Here is a 12,539-nt window from a genome sequence, read left to right on the forward strand (position 1 = left end):
TGTAAAAACCTCTGATTGTAGACATGTAAAAACCTCTGACTTTTTTTTTTAGATTTAAAAAAACATGAGAATCCAGCATGCGAAGGTATTATTGATATTGGCTTCATATTGGATTCATCAAATAGCTTAGAAAACGACTATAGGCATGAGAAAGAATTTATAAAGAAACTTGCTAGCAAATTTGGGATTAGTCACAATGGTTCTCATGCTGCTCTTGTTGCTTTTAGCCAGATTGCAACTATTAATATCAAACTTAATGATTTTTTTGAAATTTCTACTTTTAACGCAGCAGTTGACCGAGTACCACATATAAATGGTGATTCAAGAATTGGTTTAGGTTTGCGGACCGCATTAGAAATTTTCGAGGAAAGAAATGGAGCAAGAAATAATATACCTAAACTTTTATTTGTGCTAATAAACACTGAACAAATTAAAAATGACGAAATTGAAAATCCTTTAATTGTTGCCAATGAAATCAGAAACAAAGGAATTGATATAATCGCTATAGGAATTGGAAAACCTACCAATCATGAAAAGCTGATGAGTATTGCTGGCAGTAAAGGAAATTTGTTTTTGGCAAAGGAGTTTAAGGACTTAGTTGTTAATGATTTTGTAAATAAAGTAAAAGCTGGCAGTTGTTTTTCAGGTAAAATTGTTTCAAAATTTATTTTAAAATAAAAAAAGTCCCTTCAATCTTATTTGGTCTTTCTTAGAGTTCCCCTTGGTCAGCTTTAATATCTTTTTGCAATTAGTAATATTATAAAAGTGCATAAAAACTTGACACAAAAAGAAAGCTTATGAAAACTTCAGAAAACAATCACAAACTTTTAAAATGTTTTATTTCTCGGATTGTTACTAATGGTCCTAAAAATATAAAATATGAAATTTTATACTTACTTTTTCTAATTTAAGTTTGCACTGTCTTAAAATATTTTTCAAACATCAAGTTTTGAAATGCTCAAACAGTTTTTTTTGTAAAAGTAGAAAAAAAATGAAGAATAATAAAATAAATTTTTTTTTTTGATGTAATAAAAGTCTGTATATGTATATGTATGTATATGTATGTATGTATGTATGTATGTATGTATGTATGTATGTATATGTATGTATGTATGTATGTATGTATGTATGTATGTATGTATGTATGTATGTATGTATGTATGTATGTATGTATGTATGTATATATATATGTATATGTATGTATGTATGTATGTATGTATGTATGTATGTATGTATGTATGTATGTATGTATGTATGTATGTATGTATGTATGTATTTGAATTTTAGGGGACATCAGAAAGGCAACACAGCTGCAAAAAGATAATTTAGTTGCTACATTACCAACTGTTGAAAAAGAATTTAAAATATCTTTTGAAATGAAAACAACTTCTTATTCTGCTGGGTATCACAGTGTTTTCAAACTTGATTTGGGCAATGGTATGTTTATTGCTATTTATTTTACTGAAGAAGGTCATGGAACTCTTGCTGTTGCATCATTTATAAGTAGTTCAGTAAGTGAAGAAATAAAATCGGAAAATAAAATTAATTTAAACCGTTGGGTTGCAGTTAAAATATCTCAACAATTGTATAGTGGTATATATATTTATGCTGTTGAAGTTGCAGGGAAAACACTGCTTTCAAAAGTGAATTCAAATGTTCAAGATTTTAATTCAGTGAGTGTGTACGCATCCGATCCAGATAATCTGGCACAAGCTGGCTCAATTCGCAATCTCAAAATTAAAAATGGAAATGAAGGTTTGTCTTTTTATATGTAAAATTTTTTAGTGTTAATGACAAATTTTTTATTATCTGATTATATTTTCAATTGCTTATTCTTGAATTTATTTAAAGGATTTCTTGTAAAACAACAGAGCCCATTAAAAAAAGGTGCTCTAATAGCAACTTTGCCAAAACTTGAAAAAGAATATGTTTTGTCCTTGGATATTCAACCTGAAGATTTTCCTGATATCTACCATAATATTATTCAGTTGGCATCTGGTAATGATAACTTTGGAGTCAGTAATAATAACCCTGCAATATGGCTTCACAAAGGGGCCAATGGAAAACTCAATTTAGCTGCTCTAGTCAATTCAAAGCATTTAATTTTTCATAAAGTGTCTCTTGATTTGAATTTTTGGAGCAAAATAACATTATCTCAACAGTTAATTGCAGGGTCATACATCTACTCTATTACTGTGAATGATACAGAAGTTTATTCTGAAAAAAAAGATTTTCCTGTTGAGCTTGACATAGTGAAAGTTTACGCTGGTTCTCCTGATGATGTTACCCAACAAGGTTTAATAAGAAATTTTTATGCTTCAAATGGAAACAAAGGTTAGGAATTTTATTTATTTAAGATTTTGATTATATCCATAAAGTTACATAAAATTTTATTTTAAAAAATTTTTTAAAATATTCTCTATTATATTCTCTATAACTTTAGCTGAGAAATCACCGGATAAAACATGTGAACAGATAAGTGATATTCTGGTGCTTATTGATTCTTTTGCAAATAAACAAGAGGATGCCAACACAGAGAAAACATTTTTAAAAAAATTTGCCCATACATTTGAAGTGACAAATGATGGCTCACATTTGGGATTGATTTCTTTTAATTCGGATGCTAAAATAAACTTAAAAACAACTGATAACCAAGTTGCCAGTAATATTGATAAATCAATAGATAGCATAAAGTTTATTAATAAGCAACTTGATTTGCAGGGCTCTGGTCTCATTAGTGCTTTTCATTTAGCACATCAGGAGTTTTTTTCTCAGCCAGATAAAGATAAAGATCGTATAGATGATGTTCCTAAAGTTCTTGTGTTAATATCAACTGGAGAGCAAGAGGAGGATAATGAACTGTGTGAGAAATATAAAGCATTACTTCATTCTATGGATTCTATGAATCCATGTAAAAATCACAAATTAAAGAACACTCTTAACGAAATACAAGGAGTAGACAAATACCATACCCAAGGTGAAAACTTCAAATTGGGTTATGGAGGCAGAAGAACAATTCATGAAACAAAATCAAATATACATGAAAAACTATATGGCAACAAAATATTTGGAGCAAAGAAAAATAAAATTGAAAATCAATATCGAAAAGATAGATTTCAGAGATCTGGTATCAGTGAAAGAAGAAATTGGAAGAAATTTTTAATCGGAAAAATGAAGAAAAATAACAATAAAGATAATATAGACTATATAAAAAAATATTGGGCAGATAAAGAGAATGGTCAAGTAGGTATTAAGCGGGGATATGAACAAGTGGGTGTTAAGCAGGGATATGGGCAATTGGGTAATAAACATGGATACAGACAAGTGGGTGTTCAGCCAGAATATGGACAGGCTTTTAAGAAGACATTAATGCAAGGCATTAATAATATTAAATTAGGCAATAAAATAATAGACCCAAAATTAAATATTCAATCAGTAAATAAACCAGGAACAGCATCAACATCACCTGGCTTGCTTAATCAAAATATAAAGCCACAATCAACAGAGAACCATCGAGAACAGCAAAATGGTAATGATATTATTCCTCCATTAGGCCATCAAATTGGTAAACCTCAATTGTATGATGAAACTGAAAACATTTTATCACTGAACAAATTGTCTGGAAATAAAGTTAACATTTATAATACTAATGAAATAAGTAAAACAAAGTTTACAGATAGTTATGGGAACCACGAATCAAACAATAAACCATTAGTAAATCAATTAGGTAATATATTTGGAAATTTTGAATCAATTAAAGATATCGGAAAACTCCATGAGGGCAATAATTTAGCTGCTCCTCATTTAGCTTACAATACTCAAAGACCAGAAATCAATGAAAATTTACATTTGAGTAATAATGCTTTTAGACCTCACCTTGCTTCTCAAAATGGAAGTCCAGAATCATTTAACAGTGGAATAATGCATACAGGCAATAAAATAGTTACACCTGAATTAGGCAACAAATTTGGTCAAACTATGTCAGACAAACTACATGATTCAAATAAGTTAGCATCAATAGCTTTAAAAATGCGAAACAAAGGAGTTATTATTGTTGCTATTGGAATAGGGCCAAATGTAGACCAGAAAAAACTGACTGATATAGCTGGCAGTTCAGACAAAGTACTGTTGGCAGACAAAATGCAAGATTTATTGGAAAAAGATTTTCTTGCTAAAGTAAAGAAAGCAAGCTGTAGTGAAGGTTTGTTTTTTATATTTTATTCTATAAACAAAGAAAATTAATTATTTAAATTTCACTCACAATTTTTCAAGTTATATAAAAAATTTTTATTGTTTATAAAATCAATTTATAAAAACTGATTTGAACATTAAGAGGAAAAGATATGATTTAAAACAATCATAAAAAACAAAACAAAAAAGTCTATTCGATTCATAAATATTTATTAACATTCTGGTAATGATGGTAACCCACTAAAATTTTTTTAGATGCCAGAATGGAAAGACTATTAGATAATGGCAAGTTGTTAACAGTCTTACGCAAGATCAGTAAAGAATACTCAATTGTTTTTGAATTAAAACCAATAAACTTTACTTCTGGATTACAAAGTGTAATACATTTAGTTGAAGACAATGGCAATGGTTTACCTGGTAAAATTTTCCTTGCAGTTTGGTTCAATGGTAAATCTGGAAATTTAGTTGTTTCATCTGATGTCAGTGGATATAAAGGTTTTCATTTCATTTATGACAAAACTATTGCGGTAAATGTATGGACCGAAATTGCAATTTCACAATTTAAATATAACGATCTTGAATATGTATATGAAATTAAAGTTAATGGCAAGCAAGTTCATTCCATTATGAATGAAGGAGCTCAAGAATTTACAAACATTAATGTTTATGCATCTGATCCTTTTAATCCTCCATTATTTGGTTCAATAAGAAATTTTGTTTTTACAAATGGTGTTAAAGGTAAATCTTTACTTTATCATGTTATTATTATTAACATATTAACTATAATAACAAAGTTATTAATATAGTATATATATAGCGTCTATATATAATTAATAACTATATATATATATATATATATATATATATATATATATATATATATATATATATATATATATAATATATATATATATATATATATATATATAGTTATTAATATAGTATATATTTGTGTGTGTATGTATATGTATATATATATATATATATATATATATATATATACATATATACATATATATACACACACACACACACACACACACACACACACACACACACACACACACACACATATATATATATATGAATATACATATATATTTTATAGAAAGGCAATAATTAATTATTTTTTAATAACTAAAGGACACGTTATTCATAAAGAAACACCTCTTGAGAGTGGTAAACTTCTTACAACCCTTCCGAAATTGGAACTAGAATATCAAATTTGTTTTGAGATAAAACCTGAGATATCCAAAAGTTTTCAAAGTGTTTTGCAAATTATGCAGACAGACCACAAAAATAATAAATATGGTATAGAGAAATTAGGAATATGGTTAGATGATGAGCTTAATGGAAGAGTTACTTCAGGAATCAATGATGATTTTCATGTTAATTTTAAGAAAAGCTTAACACTACACACATGGTCTAACATTCGTATTTCACAACAGTTGATGCACAACAAGTATTTATTTGAAGTAGAGTTGAACGGAAATGAAGTTATTTCAGTCGAAAATCCAAATCCAAAAGAATTTGTCAATTTAAAGGTCTACGCTTCTAGCCCATTGTATGAGTCAATACCTGCTTCTATCCGCAATGTGATTGTCACCAATGGACATGAAGGTAACTTGTATGAGGTTTACATATATTAAATAAATGTTTTTCTACATAAACTGTAAGTTTTTGCACACAAAAATATAGCTTATGTTATATTATGTTTTTTAACATAAATGTATATATGTATGTGTGTATATATATATATATATATATATATATATATATATATATATATATATATATATATATATCTACTGTAGCATATTTATGTTAGCATTTGTAGCAAATCAATACAGCTTTTTTAGAAAAAGAAGAAGAAAACGTAGAATAATGAATGAAAAGATTGCTGCCCCATCCCAAACCCTCAGTTGATGTAGCAGCACTCCACTGTGAGTCAGGCTATTTATTAGTCGATGTATATAATGAAGCCCCCGGCAGCAGGCTATTTCAGTATGACGTCAGACTGCTCACCTAAATCAGCAGTATAAGATATATATATATATTTAAATCAACCCTCGGAATTAGGAAAAATTAGGTCAGCAATAGTTTGCCAATCTTTAAGAGGTTGGCAAAAAAAACCATAAAACATAGAAAACGAGGTCAACAATTTTTGCTGACCTCAAAAACTTGTAGGTCAGCAGTTAAGTCAGCATTGCTGACCCTAATTCTGATGGTTGATAAAGTACATATATGTATATACATATATATATTAAACATAAAAGAAAATGCAAATAAAATGTTTTATTTGCATTTTGTTTTATGTTTAGTTTTTGAAAATTTTTTTCTAGATATTGAGTTGCGTAAAGTTGTCAGATCTGCTATTACAGATTTTCATGATTTCACTTCAGTGCGGTTTGTTCACCGCCATGAAGAACCTGATTATCTATCTTTTCATCCATCAGAAGGGTAAATAAAGCTGTTTTATAAAATTATTGAGTATCAAATAGAGTTAAAAGTTTATGCAAATTTGCATTCATACTTTTAGATTTTTTGAAGTGCAAACCTACATTTTTTAGAAAATGATAAAAAAAAGTCGATAAATATTAAATTTTTTTCATTCATTTATAATACATTCATTAATTATACATACATCTATGCATAGATAAATCTCTAATAGTATTTAAATCATTAAGGAACTTTATATATAATCTCTTGTCATAATTAAATTTGAAACAATAAATTTTTGTATTCAAATATACCCCGTTATTCGAAGTAAGGTTTACGGTACTTAAAATGATAGAAATTAGCATTAACAAATATTTTAACACTTTAAAAAACGCATTAGTGTATTCAAGTTCTCAGGGAAAGGGCTATTTGACCCCTACCCACCAAACTAAAAAAATTTAAAATGTTTTAAAATATTAATGGTAATAGTATTTATCACTTTCAATGTTTTAAATAAATAAAAGTTCTTTTCAAACAATTTTGCTCAATTCAATCTGAGAAAATCAAATAACATGGAGTAATATAATTTCTTTGTTGAAAACATGTTTCTGTTTTTCTACCTATTAAGGGTTAATCTACCTATTAAGGGGTTGTCAATAAATTACGTTACACAATTTTTGACAGTTTTTAACCTGTCCCACCCCTGCCTCCTTATCACAACTTTGTAACTCTTTAGTAACAAGTCCCGTACGAATCGTCACAAAACACAAACCTCCCCCCCCCCTCCCCTAGTGCATGATATAATTTACGGACAACCCCTAATGTGTTTTGTGTTTTTTTTTCTTTTTTTCGAATGTTTCAAAGCAAAATGAATTTAAAACTAAATTAATACCAAAGTACAAATAAAAATAAAAGTACAAATATTTTGTTATTGCTTTAATTAAATGCTTTCTAATTAATATTTGTTGTAAAAGTTTAAATTTTTATACAATCTAAGAATATTTTGAAAACTGAAGTTTAAATGACAGTCAATTAAGTATTTTTTTTTTTAATTATAATAAGTTTTTATTGAATTATAATAATCATTTACTTATTATTTACTGGGGGTATATTATTTTAGTATAGTCTAAAGTATTTATTTACAATCTCTGGATATGCGCTTGTAAATAAAGCATGGTCATATAGATATATATTTTCTGGCTACTTTTTCTGACATATTGATATATATTTTTTCTCCAAATTAGACTTTTTAAATTAAATTATAAATTCAATATATAAAGTTTTGTACAACAAAATTTATTTTATAGATGCTACTCAAAGATAGGAAAAGCTGGGGGCGAACAAATCATTAGTGTTGGCCTTGAATGCAGATGGAAAGGTCAAAACATTTTGATAATAATTTTATTTTATTTGTTTTTAATACTAGAGACACACACATACACATTTTATAATATCAATAAATATATATATATATATATATATATATATATATATATATATATATATATATATATACAACCCGTAGATGTTGTCCGAAAGTTTTTTCCATATTTTGTTGACAAAAAGTAAAAATTAAAATGCAAGACCGGAATTATTTTTTTTTATTAATTGATAGACTGCCTGCCCCAACCAAACCCTCAGTCGATGTAGCAACACTCCCTTGCGGGTCAGGCTAAAAGATAGTAGATGTAGCAGCACTCCCTTGCGGGTCAGGCTATTTGTCAGTCGATGTAGCAGCACTCCCTTGCGAGTCAGGCTATTTGTCAGTCGATGTAGCGGCACTCCCTTGCGAGTCAGGCTATAAGATAGTCGATGTAGCAACACTCCGCGCATGATTTACAGTAAAAAAAATAAAAATAAAAACATTTTATTAAAAAAATTAAAAATAAAAACATTTTATTAAAAAAAATAAAAATAAAAACATTGTTTATATTGTTAAAAACATTCAGAATGTTTTTAAAACATTCTGGTTAATTAAATTTGCGTTTTTGTGGTTTTTTTTAAAAACGATTTATTTGTAATTAAATTAATGGTTTTCACTTTCGTCCAACACGCAAATGTTGGACGAAAGTCAAAAGTAATTAAAAGTGACGTATGTGTTGGCGTAAGAATCACTTTTTTCCTTCCGCTTTTCCCAAAGACAACAAACTATAGATCTATATATATATATATATATATATATATATATATATATATATATATATATATATATATATATATATATATATATATATATATATATATATATATATGTATATATATATATATATATATATATATACATGTATATATATATATATATATATACATGTGTATATATATATATATATAATATGCGGTAGTGGTGTATATATATATATATATAATATATATATATATATAGTGGTGTATATATATATATTTATATATATATATATATATATATATATATTTACATGTATATATATATATATATATATACATGTGTATATATATATATATATATAATATGCGGTAGTATATATATATATATATAATATGCGGTAGTGGTGTAGTGGTAAAGCGCTCGCTTCATAAGCGAGAGGTTCCGAGTTCGATCCCCACCACGTCCCTGGTAGTACCGCGCTCAACTTGTTTCTCTGCGCACCGGCCTTGTTTGTCAAGGTTCGTGTTTCGGAGCTATAGAGTTGAGAGAGGGTTATTAACCACTAATAAGTAGCCTCTTCCTCTGTAGTGGCCTTCTCGGCCTTGAAGAGGTGAATATTAAAAAAAAAAAAAATATATATATATATATATATATATATATATATATATATACATGTATATATATATATATATATATACATGTATATATATATATATATATATATATATATATATATATATATATATATATATATATATATTATATATATATATATATATATATATATATATATATATATACATGTATAAATATATATATATATATATATATAAATATATATATATATATATATATATATATATATATATATATATATATATATATATAATATATATATATATATATATATATATATATATATATATATATATGCTGTGTTTCATCAACAAAGATTCATCAGAAATGAATCTTTGTTGATGAAACACAGTGTTAAATGGAAAAAATTTTTGTTAAGTGATTTTCTACTAATATATAATTGCTCTGTTCTTTTAAGAACATTGAGCACTCTATTGTGTAGAATACTTTTTAAAGTTGTTTAAATATATATATATATATACATATATATATATATATATATATATATATATATATATTTAAATTTTTTTTTGAATAAAAAATATTTTAAGGGGTCCCTCAAGACCCGTCAAGTAAAAAAAAAAGATCTTTAATAGTAGATCAACCTGGTGTTCAAACAAAGTGATATTATATAAAAATTTCAAAAACAATCATTTTTTGAATTATTGTTTTGAATTTTGTATAGTTTTTACAAAATTTTTTTTTTATGAAATGTTTTTTTTTAATAAACATTTAACTGAGATTAGAATATTTAGTTGTTTTTTTTATATTCCACATTATTATTAGTCTTGTTTCTCTCTGATACCAAAATATCAAGGCTATTGTGTATTCTGGGGATCCAGAAAACATAGTAGGGATACTATTTGAATTTTTGTTTTCAATTTTTGTTGTTTAATCATTTTTAGTTTTTTTAACTTCAGGTTTTAAGGTTTGCTCCAGTTATTCCTAAATTTGTTCCTAATTTTTTAAATGTCTTATTTAAGGTGGATTATATATATCTCATTGTTAATGGTCTTTATTGAAAACAAATTTTATTAGTGATGTGACTTAATTTTTTTAAGTTTTTTATAATATTAGGTGCATAGATTTTTATCAAAATCAAGACCTATTGGCTTGATTTAAAGATAAAAATCTTTCCTTTTATAATGCTGTATATGTTAAATAATAATTTATAACAACTCACTTACTCCGACATCTTTTTAATTACCAATTCTTAACATCAAACATCCTTTTAATTACCCATCCCAACATCAAGTTATTTCTTAATTCATATTTCATTCTTGTTGCTGAAAAGAGTTTATAAGAGTTTTGTTTGACATTTGTATTGAACTTTATTTCATTTTTTGTATTATTTTCAAACATGTTTTGGACTTTCCTAAACTTTTTTGTTATATTTAGATTACACCCTTTGCAAAAATAAACATTTTTTTGTTTATTATAATTCTCCTTTTTTTGTAAGTTGTTGTTGATAAAAAGTAATGCTTTCGATTGCTCATCTCTTTTTTTCAAAAACAATTGTTTTCTAAGTTTAGTTAATTATAGGGTTGCAGAAAAGAATGAGTTTTGTCTATAAGCCTCCAAGTGTTGCGAGTGTGTTCAATTTTCTAGGCAAACATATTTTCTAGCAAATAAATTGATTTGACCATGGATTAAATTTAAGTAATACAAAACTCTTATGAATATAACAGTGCTCAATGTTGCAACAATGAAGCAATAAATCTAATTAAGTTAAATGCCAGGCATAATATTTATGTCAAATTTAAGAGAATTTTTTGTTATCAACTCACTCTGAGAAAGGATATCTTCAACAGGAGCTATTATTGGTGGTATACAAAAAAACTTGTCAAACATGGTTCTGATTTTTGAATACTGTTTCATTTTGCACAGTTTTTTTTTTTAATGAAAACTCTTTTTGATTAAAGTTTGGTGAATTTATTATTTTAAGTTTGTCAGTTGCTGAGTTACATTGACAATGCCAACCTGTAATTATAACCTGTTATTATATTACAAGCTGTAATTATAACCTGTTATTATATTACAACCTGTAATTATAACTTGTTCTTGTATAACATTTTGAAATTGTCATTATTGTAGACAAAAACAACCTGTTACTTGTAATTCTTAAAACATTTTATAGAAGTTTTGTGCAGAAATGTTTGTGTTGATGGTGGTGTTATTTAAACAGGTGCTTCTTATCAAAAAATAAAATTGCTAAATCTGTTATCTTTTTTTTCCCCTTCTTTTTAGATTGTATCTTCATTTACAATATACTATAAATACTTCCAAAACTTTCTAGAAATAAAAAATTTTATACTAGAAAGATTGAAAGAGTAGAGTTTTAATGGTCATTAAATTTGAAAACTGACAGAATTAAAATTTGAAGACTGACAGGACTAAAGTTATTTATGGTCTTTAAATTTCAATCTTCTGTGCATATTTATATTCATTAACTTTGTAACAAACTAGTAAAAAACCGTATTTTTTAGTATTTTTTGTATATTTGAAAAAAAAAAATTTAGAAAAATATATTAAAAAGAAATAGTAAACCTTTGCAACATTTTTTTTTTTAATAAATAATGTGATATACCTTAAGTAAAGATAATGTTACTGAATATATTTTTTGTTATCATAATGTATATATTGTATAGATAATGTTGCTGAATATCTTTTTGTTCTTTTTATATTTTTTTATAATTATGAAAATTTATGCGTTATTACAAAAAATGAAAGTATAAGATAAGTATATATATTAATCTTATTTATAAATATATCAGTGTAAAAATTTTATCATTTCTTTGTTTAAACTTTAATTTTTGTTTTTAAAAATTATTTATTTTATTAAAGAATTTTTATTTCTTTATACAGGCACTGTTATTCATTTGATCATGCATGCGCTAGGATTTTTGCATGAAACATCAAGAATTGATCGTGATGTACATCTTAAAGTCAACTATGAAAATATGTATCAGAGTGAGAGTTTTCTCTATATAATAAAATTAGAATTATTGTATAAAATTTTTCCACTAAGGTACGATCAAAACAATAAAATTAAATAAGATTTTGCTTTAATCCTTTAAAATTTTTTTTTCATTTTAAAACACAACTAGGAATAGGCACAAACTAATTTTGAAAAGACGTTTTTAATAAT

The 12,539-nt window shown here is 26.1% G+C and overlaps 1 protein-coding gene across 2 annotated transcripts in view; it reads left to right on the forward strand.

Annotated features, from left to right (window-relative positions):
* The window catches only part of LOC100198955 (uncharacterized), a 48,950-nt gene that overhangs the window by 17,217 nt on the left and 19,194 nt on the right, over positions 1-12,539 (forward strand). For both annotated transcript variants that reach the window (XM_065816632.1, XM_065816633.1), the window contains exons 5-13: positions 53-646; positions 1,288-1,755; positions 1,852-2,334; positions 2,444-4,201; positions 4,447-4,929; positions 5,335-5,811; positions 6,534-6,651; positions 7,938-8,008; positions 12,257-12,361. In XM_065816632.1, coding sequence (XP_065672704.1) covers positions 53-646; positions 1,288-1,755; positions 1,852-2,334; positions 2,444-4,201; positions 4,447-4,929; positions 5,335-5,811; positions 6,534-6,651; positions 7,938-8,008; positions 12,257-12,361 — 4,557 coding nt within the window. The remainder of the gene's footprint in view (positions 1-52; positions 647-1,287; positions 1,756-1,851; positions 2,335-2,443; positions 4,202-4,446; positions 4,930-5,334; positions 5,812-6,533; positions 6,652-7,937; positions 8,009-12,256; positions 12,362-12,539) is intronic.

This window comes from Hydra vulgaris, chromosome 13 (assembly GCF_038396675.1).
Source record: "Hydra vulgaris chromosome 13, alternate assembly HydraT2T_AEP".
NCBI lineage: Eukaryota > Metazoa > Cnidaria > Hydrozoa > Anthoathecata > Hydridae > Hydra > Hydra vulgaris.